At 36.7% G+C, this 16169-nt stretch overlaps 1 protein-coding gene across 1 annotated transcript in view; it reads left to right on the top strand.

Annotated features, from left to right (window-relative positions):
* The window catches only part of LOC149258308 (putative cytosolic oligopeptidase A), a 324987-nt gene extending 312335 nt beyond the window's left edge, over positions 1-12652 (top strand). Inside the window, exon 17 of the mRNA XM_089415126.1 lies at positions 12224-12652. Coding sequence (XP_089271252.1) covers positions 12224-12310 — 87 coding nt within the window. The 3' untranslated portion in view covers positions 12311-12652. The remainder of the gene's footprint in view (positions 1-12223) is intronic.
* The last annotated feature ends 3517 nt before the right edge of the window (positions 12653-16169 follow it).

Genomic DNA, 16169 nt, shown 5'->3' with positions numbered 1-16169 from the left:
TAGCATTTAATGAATGCTTGGGTCAAGAAATGGCTATCATTTGCCCAGACATGGACTCCCCTCGTCTTATTGTGTCTCCTTCTCCCCTGCTCCACTACAATTGCCCGCCCCAAGCTATTGAACCCAGCTCTCGCACAGTCACTGGGCGTCGCTGCTGGTTAGCAAGCTGTGTTGATTTCGGCAATGGGCATCACCATTCCCATTCCAGGTTCTGCCAGTTAATCTCCGCCTAGCCGGTCCTTGTTCCTCTGCTCAATTCCTCTGCCATCGCTCCCACTGAACATTTGGCTAGGCATTCCGTCATGGTTCGTCATCGCATGAGGAGCCGCAAAGGGGGGACTCGGGGAGGTAGTGCCCGCCCTCAGATGATGCCGAATCCTGAGCCCACCGCCTCCTCTCCTTCCCCTGAACTTCCTCACCCCCATAGCTCTGTTTTGGGAAGGTATCCCAATACTCGCAGTGGCTGGGGTCGTGCTCTGTCTCCAGGTGATGGTCGCAGAGATTTCACGGTTCACACTGCCAATTTCCCTTTGCCCCCTCACCCTGCTCCCCACTCGACCCAATTCAGATTTCGCAGCAACCTGAACAGACCGGTGATTACTGCTACAATCACCATCCTTTTCACTGAAGATAATGAGCTGCAAGCTACCCAGGCGGGAAGTTTTGAAATGTGGCAAGAGGAGGCTCACAGACGCAGGAATGGCCGTGACATTGGAAAGAATTTGCTGGACGAGGAAAAGGATGCTCTGCATGGCTAGACCATGGGTGGTGGTCAGCATGCTGAGGGTGGTAGTTCTGGCGCCACGCGCTCCCCAGGTGGAAGAGGGACTGAAGGGTTAGCTCCGCAGGCGGCGGCTGGCAGCTATGGTGGCATCCAACCTGTGTGTGGGCCACACGGCGGCGCGTCGGAGGAGGAGGATGACTGGGAGCAGTATGCGTGTCTGGTTGAAGAGATACCCATCCCAGACGAGTTCAAATGATGATGCGTGGCTGTCAGGTGTCGCTAGCTGAGGTCTCCTTTACTTACTGGTCTTGTTTTGATATGTTTGATCTACTGGAATTTGTTTGGATTTATTTTTGTCCCGGTGAAATTTCTCTCGTTTTGTTTTGCCTGGTCTTAAAGACTGATATCCCATATCTAGGTATTTTTGCCTCTGCGGATTGGTTTCCCCAATGTTGGGGCAGTCAAGATATTCTCTGATAAACTATGTTTAGCACTGCTGAGGCCTGAGCCTCATTGTACATTTTTTGCTACATATTAATAGATTAACTTAACTTAGAAATTTTTTTTTACAAGTGCTGGAAATAATCTACAACAATTCGAAGTATTTGGAGGCAAACCCTTTGGTAGAGGAACAAGATCCCATGTATCATTTGCCAATAATGAATGATATTCTTCATTCATAGCTGCTTCCCAATCTGGATGGCCTGAAGCTTCTGCAAAGGTGTCAGGATCATAATTCACTGAAGCTTGAGCCAGTAAAGAAGAGGCTGTCTCGAACTGAGAACGTGTACGTCGCTGATCTGTAGGATCACCGGCAAGATCACCTGCTGCATCCCGAGTAGCACGAACCCATTTTGGAAGCTGAGGAGCTGAAGGAGGATCTTGAGAAGGTGGGGGAGGATTTTCATCCTCGCTTTCATCATCTGAAGAAGAAATATTTTCAAAAGTATAAGAGATAGGGGGAGGTGGCACATCCACCGAACTAGGCTCGCAGGCCGATATATTTTCAGCAAACTTTACATCTCTTCTAATGATAACATTTTTGGACTTAAGTGGAATAAGTCTATATCCTTTGACATCTTCAGAATATCCAACAAAAATACATTTTTCACTCTTAGGTTCTAAAGCTTTATGTTTCTCATCTAGAATATGGGCCCATGCTTCACTTCCAAAAACACGAAAGTGACTTACATCTGGTTTGATTGAGCTCCATGCTTCTTCTGGAGTGATATTCTTTAAAGCCTTAGTAGGAGTGGGATTTATTATGTAATTTGCACAGTTAATTGCTTCTGCCCAATAATTAAGACTAAGTCCTTTAGATTGAAGCATACAATTAGCCATTTCCTTTAAGGTGCGATTCTTCCTTTCAGCGACACCATTTTGTTGTGGAGTATATGGAACAGTATGTTGCATTTGAATTCCATTCTCAGTGCAAAAGTTGATGAATGTGTTTTTAACATATTCTCCGCCATTATCAGATCTTAGCTTAAGAATTTGATGTCCAGATTGTTTTTCAACAAAGGCCTTAAAGGCCAAGAACATGTTAAATACTTCATCTTGAGTTTTAAGAAGTATACCCAAGTGTGTCTTGAGAAATCATCAATGAAAGTTAAGAAATACTTGTAGCCAGAGAATGAAGCAAGTGGAAGTGGACCACATAAATCACTATGCACGAGCTGTAAAGGGGCTGAGGCGTGCCAAGAGGCACGTTTTTCAAAATTGTCCCGATGATGTTTTCCGAGTACACATCCGGAACAAACACCATCTCTGCAAGATACCATTGGAAGACCTGTCACCATATTTTCCTTACATAGACTCTGAAGAGAGCATTAGTTTAAGTGACCAAATCGCTCATGCCAAAGTTTGCTCACTTCATCATTATGAGCAACAAATACTGAGAGAAGATTTGATGACCCAAAGTTGTGAAACTTATACAACCTTGTAGAATCATCAGCAATGCCAGTAGCTAAAATCTGTCTAGGATCTCTTAGGTCCTTAATTACAACATCGTGAGGTGAAAATTCAACGATTTTACCTTCACCTGAATGGGTTATCTGATATACAGATAGAAGGTTGCAGGATAAGGTTGGAACACATAATACATCATTAAACTTACCATTGTTTATATGAATAGTTCCAGTTCCTACAACACTAAGAGATCTATCATCACCAACATATATATTTTTGGTGTTACAATCATTTAAAGAAGAAAACATGGCTTTGTTTTTGGCCATGTGATAAGAAGCTCCATAATCAATGAGCCACTCATGAGAATGAGAAGAAGAAGATACATTTAGTGCATAGCCAGACCGAGATGCTTGACAACCACATGCAGAAAGTGCCATTCCTGAAGATGAAGTTGAAGTTGAAGATTTCTCCAAATGGATGTTATGCTTCTTCATTGCTGCTTCCAAGGCTTCCATCTTCTTAAAGCATTTGGATTCTAAGTGGCCATCTTGATTACAAAAGTTGCAATGTCTATCAGTCTTCTTCCATTTGTTTTTATTTGTCTTATCATTTTGTTGAAATGATTTTTCATTTTGAGGCGGAAATTGCTTAGGACCCTTGTTTGGTTTAGGAACATTCCTTTTAGGATACGACTTCTTAGGATTCTTTGAATTTGGTTGCTGCTGGGCGGCTAACGCTTTCTTAGAAGAGTTTCCAAGATGAAGAAGACCAAGGTGTAAGAGTTTTTCTTGTTCTCTTATTAAAGAATCACAAAAGGAATCAAAGGAAGGGGACTTGTAGGCTTGTCCTTGAGAAATGAAGGCTTCTCTTGTAGAATGGAAGGTGGAAACAAACACAGAATAGGCTCGTCCCAACTTAGTAAGAATGGAGTAGATAAGGCTACTATCTTCTTTCTTAACCTTAACACCTTCCAAGAGAAGTCTAAGGGTCTTGAACTTGGACAAAAAATCTTCAATGCAAGAAAAATTATTGGGGTTCAATGTAAGCAATTCATTTTCAAGTTGATGGGCTTTATTTTCATTTTTAATTGCAAAGACTTTAGTAATCTGTTTCATTGCTTCATCAGGAGTATCAAGTTCTGCAATATGGAATCTAAGATCTGGAGAAATAGACATCCCTATCAACCCACGTGCTTGGTCTTGCCTATTTTCCCATTTAGCTGCCTTGTCTTCATCTTTCGGTTTGGTCCCTTGGCCTGTGGCTATTCTGTAAAGACCTTTACTTCTAAGTAAATCCACAATGTAGGATCACCATTGGAAGTAGTTGGTGCTGTCAAGAATGACTTGGCATGGACTTTCCATGTTAAAAAAACTGAAGCTATAGATGCTGAAACTAAGTGTTTCAATGGAAAGATCTCGAAAAATTAGGCTGTTTAAAAAAAAACGGTTCTGAAAACGATTTCCGGATGAAGAAGTTATGGCTTTTTGAAAAAAATTTGATGAAGTCGCCGAAGAAGTGCGGGAATGTGTGGAAATGAAAAAATCCGCCCCCACAAAAGGGAGACTTGAACCCAAGACCTCTACTCTCATAAATTAGCTTTGGACCAAGTGAGCTATACAAAAAGTTTGAGAGAGAGAGAGGGGGGGGGGGGTTGAAGCTTTGGGTTGCGTGCTTGCTTTGAGAAAGCTCTTTTTCCCTACAAAACAAAAAACACAAAACCCAACACGGAAATACAAAAAAAAGAACCTTGCGGCTCGAAGTTAGCTTTAGCCGGAAACTAAATATTTTTCTCAATGTTTCTGATTTTCCGAGATCACACTAAGTTGCAGCGGAAAAGAGCATACGCATGAGAAAAATCCTTCCTTTCTGTTTCTGATTTTCCCAGATCGCACAGAGTCGCGGGGCAAAGAGCATACGCAGAAATGAAAGGTATAGATCCGGTAATAAAAAAAGCTAAATAAACCGAAACCAAAATAAACAGAGAGAAAATAACTGTAAACTGCAAATAAACACTGTATACCTCCAGATCTTAAAAAAGACGCAGCTAGGGCTACCAGAAACCTTTTCGCGTGAAACGAAAGGGGTTCTTCACTGGAACAGATGCTCCCAACACAACAGAGCAGTCCTCTCGGCCCGAAAGCAGTCAGAAACAGTAGATCTAGGAAATGGTAGTCGGATGCAGTTCTACCGGCTTCAGATTTGGATCACCAACGGACGCGGCCCTCAAATAGCTCTGATACCATGTAGGAATTTACAGGGTAAGTTCCTCAGAAAGAACACCAAAGGACACTGCTCACAAATAGATCGCAGATCAATACACTAGTACTTTTGACGTGGTTAAAACCCTCAAAGAGGGAAACAATCCACTTCAAGCAATTTATTAATAAAAGAATGAAAATTTACATAAGCTTCTCTGATGAATGGTTTAACCTACAAATGGCCCTCCATGCTCTTTAAATAGAGATCATGGACCAATCGATTGTTAAGCCACGGATCAAGTGTCGATAATACCGAAGAGAGAATGAACCGTCGGATCATTACATATCGTGACCGTCAGATTGTAAGTTACAAAATGTACGTGGTAAAGAAACACACTTTACCTAACTCTATACTAGACCAAGTTGTACTTAACTATTTCCTATGTGTCGGAATATTCCCTGCCATATTTCTGACCTTCTGGTCCTTTCATTAATTACATCCTTTGTGCCTATTTTTTGTGCATTTGGACATAACGTTCTTTGTTGAATAATATTTGCGTTGAGTTATTTGCGATGGCCGTCTTCAAATGTTGCTCGTGCAGTATGCTGCATTGAGTTATTTGTGATGGTCGTGTTCAAATGTTGTTGGTATGGTATGTTGCATTGAGATGGCCGTGTTCAAAGGCATTAAGCCTAAATAATGTGCGTTGACAAGTCTTTGAAGGGCTGTCTTTGATATTGGTAAATTGAATGTTGCGAATATCTTGCATTGGTGTTGTGCGTTTTAGTGCATTTGGTACAATTGAAGATGTGAAGTTAATGGTATGGATAGTATGGTGCATGGAGCTCCTTTTTGGAGACTGTGTAATGGTATGCATTGAAGCTTTTTTTTTTATGGTCGTATTATATGTTATGATATATATTATGGTTGTTGTGTTGAATTGCTTTGAATTGTATTTTGCGTTAACTTATTTTGAGGGCCAATATATGTTGGGAAGCCACGTATGATTTGGTGATAATGATTAGTTCATATATCTATATTTTGGTTCATATATATGGTGTTGCTTGGTGTGATGTATAAAACAACTTTTTTTGAACCATTTATATATATTTAAACCATTTATATAGTATGAGGTGGATCACATATACATGGATATTTAAATGTTGTTGTTCGAGATAGTCATATTCCAACATCATTTTGAAAACAATTGCAAAGACATCAGATTTTTTTGTTGCAAGTATTGTGACCATTTAGATCCCATTTAGATACATTCACTCATCTCCATTGTTGGAGTAGTTCTCTCTGGCAAAAAGAACTACCATGAATGGTCCAAAAAGATAAAACATGGAAGGAGAAGCTGACAATCCTCCTAAAAATTCCACTTTAGACAAGCTTGCCATATGGGAGAACAAGAAAAGCAAGGCCTATGCCCCGATTGCAACTTTAGTTAATGAAGAGGTGAGTCGTTGTATTATGCCATTTACAAATGCTTTTTAAGTCTTACAGAAGTTGAAAGATTTATATGACTCACACTCTGAGCTTGGAGTAGTCCAACTTATGAACAAACGTTTTAATTTAGACTTGAAAGACGATGATCCCCTTGCATTAGCCTCTGAAATAAGAGTCATTATGCATGATATAGAAGTCATTGGTGTTAAAATGGATGTTCCTCTCACAACTTTTGTCAAGGCACTGTATCCCACTTATTCTCATTATATTGAGTCATTACAAGCTAGTGGCAAACTTAAGGAGATTTCCTTTGACTCTCTTGTGGAGAAGATTGTTGAAAGAGAAAAAGCCTTTGGGAAGAAGAAGACAACTGCTCAGGCTCCTGAAGAAGTCATGCCTTTCACAAAAGGAGAAGAATGAGGCACAAGATTATTCTAGAGGAAGAGGTGGTCGAATAAGACATGGAAGGAAGAATAATAGAGGTAGGGGGGCTAACATTACCAAGGACGAAGACCTGATCTTCATTGTATACGATGCGATAGAAATGGACATGATAATTCCACATATAAGCTCTCTTGGGACAAAATTAGACAGGAAAGGGATGCAGAGAAAGGAAAATCATCAGATCAAGGGAAAGGTAAAGCACCCAAATCTTCTCATTATTTATTGAGAAGGTTTTTGGCAATAATCACATCAAAATTCTCATTATGTTGTGGCACATTGCAATATTGGAGTAATTGAAGACTTGTTTAATGCTTCACTTGCTTCAAGATGCATGGTTGCTTTATTTAGGAGCAACTTGCCACATGAATTTTTGAAGAGATTTCCTTGAAGAATTCATTGATAAGGTTGATGGAGTAGTCTACTTTGCAAACAAGTCAAAACTCAAGCCATCAGGGCTTGGCACCATCAGGTTCAAATTGCTTGGTCTCTCAAACTTTCTTCTACATGATGCAATCTACCTCCCGGAGTTGCGAAGAAACTCGCTGTCTTTGGTTCACATCCGTTAGCAAGGACACTCTGTCCATATGTTTGATGGCAAGGTCGAGGTCAGAAAAGCATCAAACAACTCACTTGTCATGACTGTGATAAGAGAAGAAAGACACCTAAAGCTACAAGGAACCTTTGCTTGTGCAAAATTTTTTGCATATAGTTTCAATTTGATGAAGGTACACTATCATCCAGTCTCTTATGGCATGCTAGATTTCGACATCTGAGCTATGACAGTTTGCGTTTATTGAAGAGAAATGGTGTTATTGTTTTGCCAACCATTCCTAGGAAACTTAGGCAATGTGATGCTTGTATCCTAGGAAAGCACAACAAATAGTGTTTTCATGATTCTCATTTTAGAGCAAAAATAACTTGAACTCATCATTTTGACTTGTGTGGCCCTATGCTTGTTCCTTCTGCAAATGGTAATAAATACAGGATGACTTTTATTGATGACTACACCAAAATGTGTTGGGTATATCTATTGAAGAACAAATCTGAAGCTTTTGAAACTTTCATGCATGGATTGAAAATGATACACAATCTCATGTTGGTTCTATTTGTATTGATAATGGAGAATAATATACTTCAAATGAATTGGAAAACTATCTTCGCCAGCACGGGATCGAACATCAAACAACAGTGCCTTATAATCCCCAACAAAACAGTGTAGCTGAAAGAATGAACAAGACAATCTTAAATATGATACATTCAATGATGTTTTTCAAAAATGTAAAGTTGATGTTTTGCGCTGATGCAGTTCTATGTGCAATGTATATTAAGAAAAGGTGTCCATCTCATGCTCTCATAAAAAAAATTCCCTATGAAATGTGGTATGACCACATTCCTTCAGTGAGACATCTGAGGGTTTTTGTTTCCACTTGTTATGCCTTGATTCCCTAAGTAACAAAGAAGGAAACTTGGTGCAAAGAGTAAAAAATGTATCTTCTTGGGATACTCGGATACCTCCAAAGCATACTGTCTCCATGATGAAGTAAATATGAAGTTTATAATATCTAGAGATGTGATCTTTCTTGAATCTTCCAAAACTGATATTGGTGTTGAGCAACAGTTTGATCGCTTGGACAAATTCGAGCATGCAAAGTATTTCTAAGAATTTGATCATGAAATCCCACATCTTGAAGGGGGGATCCCTATGCTGGATCAATTTGTGGAATCTTCTTCTGAAGCACTCTCTCCCCCTCATGAAGCTCCAACCATTGATCAAGAAGACACTTTAAGTGATGTGACTTAAAGAATTGGAAGGTTAAATCTTGATTCGACCGCATCTTAGTAAACTGAGCAACGTGGGCCATCTTAGAAAGGTCCTTCAAAGTGGCTCTCCAAGACACTTGAAAGTGTTCTTCCTAATGAGGTTGGAAAGACAGGAACAAGAAGCCTTGCTAGATAGAGTGGAGGTGATGTAAACGATTTGATTCACATGTTGATGTGGATGTTTCTTATGATTGTGAATTAAATTTGTCTACAAATTTCGAACCAACTTCCTTCAAAGAAGCTGCTTCTCATGATGAATGGAAAGAAGCAATGCAAAAAGAGTATGATGCTCTGATAAAGAATGGAACCTGGACGCTGGTTGATCCTCCATTGGGAACCAAACCGATAAGTTGCAAGTCTTCAAGAACAAGTATAAAGAAGATGGCTCACTTGAAAAGCATAAATCTAGACTCGTGGCAAAAGGTTTTGCACAAAAGGAAGGGTCGATTATGAGGAGACTTTCACCCCCACAGCAAAATGGGCTACCATTCAGGCTTTGTTTGTCTTGGCAACTTAGAACTACTGGAAAGTCCATCAAATGGATGTAAAAACTGCTTTCTTGAATGAAATAAGATTAGTATTTTGGGTTTTTAGGCGACCATTTTTGTTTTTATTTTCATTTAATTTTTGTGTTTGATTTCAGTATTTATTTATTCATCTTCCCTGCACTTTTGCTTTTCTTTCCTCAAGCATAGTCTTGATGATGGATCCACTTTGGGATTCGAAACGTCGAGAAAATTTGAAAACCACTATGGATAATCCAAATTCTTATTTTACAATATGTAAGCTTGTCAAATCTTTGTATGGCCTCAAACAAGCACTGCAACCCTGCTATGAGAAATTGATTAAGCATCTTGTGAAACTAAATTTCAAACATTATGATCTTAATGATGCAACTTTGTTTGTCAAGAAGGTTGGCAAACAAGTGTATATATCTTGTGGTGTATGTAAGTGATTTTTTTATGACAGGTAACAATGAAAACTACATTGCATCCATAAAGAAAGAGCTGAGGAAAGGTTTTGAAATGACAGATTTGAGATATGCTCATTACTATCTTGGTATTGAAGTAACCCAACATCCAAAATTTATATTTCCTCTCTCAAAAGAAGTACATTGGAGATCTATTGGACAAATTTGAGATAGCTAAGTGCAATCCTTTGGCCACTCCAATGGAACAAAATTTAAAGCTCACATCCACAAAAGGAAATAGATTTGAGGATGCAACAAAGTACAAACAACTCATAGGAAGTCTCAACTACCTGACTACTACCCGACCAAACATTTCATTTGTTATTGGAATCCTCTCTAGGTTTATGCAAAAACCTTGTGAGGGTCATTGGTTTGCTTCAAAAAGAGTTCTAAAGTACTTGAAGGGGGACTCAAGTATACACAGGTGGATGACTTCAGCTTGATCGAATACTTTGATTCAGATTTTGATGGAGATAAAGAAAAGTATCTACTTCAGGTTATGCCATGAGTCCTAGATTATGAGTTGTCTCCTAGAGGTCACGCCAACAATCAATTCCAATTGTGTGGCTTAGGAAAATTTTGGAAGTGCAGGATAAACAAGTGCATTCTACTACTCTTTTGATTTGCAACACTTTTGCGATAATGTTGGCCAAGAACCCAAAGTTCCATGATCAAACCAAGCATATTAATATAAAAAATATCATCCGATTCGACATCATGATGAGGACAAGACTATTCATCTATGCCATTGTTCCACAAATCAGCAGATTGCAAACATCTTCACCAAAGCGTTTGGAAGAGAAAGTTTGAAAGATTCAAAATGATGTTTGGACTCACAAACATCCCTTTAGATTAAGGGGTGGAATGTTGACACGCAATCTTTGGGATTAGGAAACTTTTGTAAACATTGTAAATAGAAAAATAGAGAAGATGAAGAGACATTGGAATACAAATTCCAATAGTCTCCCTCTCCTTGTATATATTCATGATTTCCTTTGACGCAAAATACAATTTCATGGAGTTACTCAAACCTGACACTTTGTGTTGTTCATTCTTTGAATTTAGCATTTCAATCTATTTCTTCTGATTTGACATGCATCAGATGTCTTGTTGAAGATGCACATATCTGCAATTTTCTACAAAAACATACCAATGTCCTGGCCATCTACAAAGAGTACAAACATCCAGCGTTGTTGAAAATTGGAGATACATAGTTTTCCTCCTCATTTGTCATGTTTAAGAGGTTGAGGAGGTCACTATGACTCTTGGGTCCATGGTTATTTCAGAGTTCTGGTCTTTTTGGAGAAACATAGATCAAACTTCTTCCAAAAAGGTCAAGGATACAATAGTAAATGATGGTTAGTGGGAGAGGGTCATCCTCCACTTCAGTAAGATGCAGAGATTGGATTGGATATAGAGAAGGATAAAGGAGATACTGATTTTGATGATGATGACAAGGAGGACTATTGACAGTCATGAGCTATGAGATTGTTCCATCTGTGGTTCTAGTGTCTACCCTATTTTGTATTTTCCATTGGCATGCCCACATATAGTAGCAGTTACTGAATATCGATCTAATACATTTTGATTTTGATGACTTAATGAAAAAATTGCAGTTTATGGTTCTAATTTATTGTCTTTATTATTCTTTCATCATTGATGTAGTACTAGTTGTATGTTTGAATTTTTATCATTATCATGTAAAGTTGTAAATGTTTTAGTTTTAATTTCTATATTCTAAAAAAAATTGAATCTGTCTATATTTCTTTTTTGTATGTGTAATTCAATATATATAATTTCCTGTTCTCCAAGGTCATCGTTTCTCGTGTCAAATATGTATATTTCCTTGTCCTTTTTGTCAGGTGTCATTTTGTAGGGTGATTTAGATAGGCACTTCTTGGTTGTGAAATCAAATTTCGCATCGAAAGAGTCACCCACATTTGAAATTTGAGTGAACTTACAAGGAGATGAGTCAAAAATATGATTTAAAGAAGTATTTTTCTTTCTTTCCCTCCAAAACTATTATCCTTATGGTTGACATCAGCATTTTAAATAATCTTGATGTAAATTCAGCATCTAAGGAGTACCTGCTATGCATACTTTTGATATATCGAAAGTTAGATAAGTTAAAAATCATATTTTTATATAATTACATTTTGGATCCAACAAGTACTCACACTTCAAAATTTGAATAAATCTACAAGGAGATGAGTTGAAATTACAATTAAAAATGTAGTTTTTTCCCTTTATCTTTGAAAATTCACAAGTTTTATTTTATTATTTTAACTATTTTTTAAATATTTTTCTTAATATATATATATATATATATATATATATATATATAGCATTGTTTTAGCAAGATGGATCAAGTATTGAATTAGCAAGATGGGCTAGCTTGAGTGGTTGAGTGTTTTGAATTTCAAGCAGACAAACTCTGTGGTCTAGTCGCTTGGCTGGTTGTGTGATAATAATAATAGTATTCTGAGCCTCACTCAATGTTCATGTCAGTTTATCTTATTCAAAACTTTTTCTCAAACCATTTTTTTTGGCAGGCAAACATTTCTACAGATGTGGTATTGTAAAGGAAATAATTACAGTTCTAACTAAGATGCATATACACTAATTTTGTATGACTTTTTTAAATGTTAAATGTTCTATACGGCATACAATTCTTCAATCACATCATTTATACTTTGTGTTTACGGCAGGTTTTCATAGATTTCCGGGGTAGAGAGCCATCTACGGATCCACTCCTCAGGCATAATGGCTTGCTGCCAACAGCTGCAGCAGCTTAAAGAGGAATCTGTGAATGAAAAATGAAACTAGAATGGTATCCTTTCTGTATATGCAGCATTGCCATTTACGACTGTCATTTGCACGTCCTTGTTACATTTGTTATGTAGTTCGTCTTACAAAACGCTGCAGTGGTGTCTTGGAGAAACAAAGTACATGTTCTTTTGCGAATAAGTTGGCTGTCTCTTTATATAAAGAAAATGATAAAAACTTCACTGACAATTAAGTATAAGCTGTAAAACAGGATTGAGGATAAAGCATGAAACTAGACATATAAGAGATACAATGTAGATTGTTGTAAACTTTACGAGAAACTAACGAAAAACAATGCTATTTGTATTTAAGGGGATAGGTCATTTTATAGTTTCAGTGATTTGAATCTAATTCCACTGCATTTCCTCGCAAACTGGCAGTCAAATAGTAATCCCTCTTTCAGTGACAGGCTGGCAGGTGTTTCATTCTAATACAAACATGATTATCATAATTCCATTAATTCATGGCGTTTTCTTTGCCAAAAGCTCTGCATAGTTGTCCAGATTTTGGCACAAATGGTAACTCGCAATTAATTTTCCTTAGGTTTCCACATATTCTTCCAACTTTGTTGAATTTTCGAGTAGGATTTTGCATAATTTTTAGAGATTGTTAGGTAAGGACTACAAGGAGAAGAGAAATAAATGGATAAAATGACAGGTTGCATTAGAATGTGAAAGGCATTTCATTTATGATCGTATAATTTCCAACTATCTTGTAAGTTTATGCACATTAACTGTATAATATAGTTGCTTGAATCGTATGTTACTGGAAACTCCATCCCTAGTCACTGGAAACACGTTTCGGTATTTCAGAATGTACAAAACGCGTTTCAGGTTTTTGAAATGCTGTATGGGCCATTTAGGCCAGTGTGTCGGCCATTTTAGTTGGTGTATCGACCATTTACCATTTAAAGAAATTCTAACACATTTCTTATGAACCAAGTTATAAATGGATGATTTGGTGAACTTTCAAGGAGAACTTTGCTTTTTGCTTTATTTTCAAATTTGAAATTCATAAATGGTATCTGAGATTTTTGTCCTCTCGTTTCTTCGTCGCTCACGTGTGTCAGAGATTTATCCTATCTTTTTCTGAAAAATTGTCATCTCTGAGACCATATCCAACTTAACTTGTATCATCCTGGAAACTTCTACCATGTTTTACTAGTTTTACAAAACAAGTTCAATTTTTTCAAATACTATTTGCCTAAGATTTTTTAAGGAGAATTACATATATCAATCCTGGATATCAAGATGGTCACAGTTACTAAGTTCAAATTTGAATTCGATATGATAAAGAAAAAATTTAAATGAAATTTTTTCGGTTCGGAAAAATTCATCAAAAATTCATTACCATTACTTTAAGACAAATTTACCAATATTTACCATTACTCAAAAACATATTATATTTTGCTTTCATTCATAAACATTCAATATAAGCAATCTCCAAAAACAAAAGAATTCCTAAAACATTTTCTTTGCAGTTCAGTAGTAATTCGTCATTTGATTGGAGACCAGATATAGAACTTCCCCTGTCACTGCCACAATGCAACGCCATCATCTTTCGCAAATGTTTTATTATAGGCATATCGTATTTGATACAATTCAGCCAAAGGTCCTGGCCCTATATTTATTCAAATCCTGACTTTCTTGGATCTCATGGTTAAGGGGTTGGCTCTCCCTTCGATCTTATTCAAATCATGACTGAGCTCCTTGGATCTCAGGCTTACGAGGCTGGCCCTTCTTAGGCGAGATAACCTTTAGCATTCAAGTCACCTGTCCCTTGTTCGTTGAATGCAATGTTCACTCATATATGTTATTTCAGATTCACCTTTCCAACACCCTTTTATTTTATTTCACTGTTGATGATAAGTGGGCGTGCACACTTAGACACTGGTGTGTTGTGTGGACCTTACAGGAAAAGAAAGATGAAGAATGAGAAGAGCACAAGACGAATCAAATTTAATCAACAATTTGGCTCAATCAAACAAATTGACAAATTTATAAATTCATTTCATCGAATTCGTTGATTAAGGATAAAACAGGATCTCATATGGGGTAATATCTTTAGAAACTTGTGTCATCTGGATGGGGTAAACCTTTTTGAGAATTAAATCATGGATTGCTTAATGCTTTGTTTACCTTATTTGTAAATCAGCGCAGATTGGCACTTTTCATCTGCTTTTTTAATTAATACTCTGTTTTTTTGTTTGTTTGTTTGTTTGTTTTGTTATTAAATATACAGCTTATTAGCTAGTTAGCTATGTATTGGCATATTCTTTCCCTTTCTACATCAAAATTTGTGAACAACCAACTCCCACACCATGTCATGTTCTTCCATTGTGCTTTTCAATGTTAATATTGTTATGTAGTTCATTTTTACAAAATAAATTGATACTTCAGCTTCGATCCCTTTCTTCTAAATATCAACATATTTTTCTTATCCCACTTTTGTCAAATATTTATATAATAATATAGAAATAGTGCAATCCTAATCCTTATGAGGGGATCCTAGGCTAGTAGATATTTTCTTATCCCACTTTTGTCAAACATTTATTTAATAATATAGAAATAGTGCAATCCTAATCCTTATGAGGGGATCCTTGGCTAGTAGATATGACAAGACACAAGTGATGACGATATTTCCCTTATGTTCTTTCAAGTAAGAAGCCAATGTTTTAATTTTTGCCAAGGTGGGTATTATAAGTGATGTGTTTCATAACAGTAAGTGGTTTTTATTTTATTTACAAAGATGTTTTTATTAAATTTAACGATTCTTATGAAATTTACAATTATGCTTTGTTAAATTTGTTAATTTTATTTAATTTACCAACACGCTTTTACTCAATTTTTAAGTATTTTGAGATAACATTTGGGTGTAAACAAATTGCATGTTGTTTTGCAGTGTTTTAGATTTTGTAGTCTTGGTATACCTTCACATGGGCTAGCAACAGGCAACAGAAAATTGTTGTTGAAGAGTTATATGAAAATGTAATCAATTTGATACGAGTATGTTCATTATTGAAAAACATAATGAGGTCACATAAAGAAGTGCCAACAATTATACACAGCTTTTATGATGTATTAAATATAAACTTGTTAATGCCCCAAAGGTAATTCAAATTATGGAAGGGGAGTTTTTTAAGGGTCATCATGGGTGTGTTATATAAATGCCAAAGCAAGAAAATAAATAACACTAAACTGAAAGCTTTCATCTTTGGCATATATTTGAAACTTAGTTTTAGAAAGTTTTGTTTTTAAAGAAGGTCCAAAACTCATTATCATCTCATTGAGAGACTTGTAATCCATCATATGAAACCACTAGTGAAACAATGTGGATTATGTATCTTACTAAAAATTTGGAATATGACAATTCTTGGCATATAGTAGAACACAATTGACTACGAAGGAAAATTTGTGGTATGAAAAACTAGTTTTAGAAATTTATGTAATCTATCATTGTTTCCCATTGAATGAGAGGTTTGTAATCTATCATATGAAACCACTAGTGAAACAATGTGGATTATATATATTGCTAAAAAATTGGAACATAACAATTCTTGGCATATAGTAGAACACAATTGGCTACTAAGGAATTTTTTTGGTACAAAGCTAATGCTTGAAACTAGAAAATGGCCAAAGTTAACTAGTGATGATACACTCGCTTCTATATACTCTTGTATTTTGGATTATTGCATGTTAACATTAATGGCTTGTAAATTGTTGTGGATATTCCACTAGACATATTGTCACAACAAATCTATTAAAATATATTTGAAAATCGAAAATCTACACAGTGTTAAATTTCCACGACCTTAGGTCTAGGTTAGAG

The sequence above is a fragment of the Pinus tabuliformis genome, chromosome 6 (assembly GCF_031772625.1).
Source record: "Pinus tabuliformis cultivar Carrire ecotype Pingquan chromosome 6, CPIR1, whole genome shotgun sequence".
Lineage (NCBI taxonomy): Eukaryota > Viridiplantae > Streptophyta > Pinopsida > Pinales > Pinaceae > Pinus > Pinus tabuliformis.
This window is presented reverse-complemented; position numbering and strand designations above follow the sequence as displayed.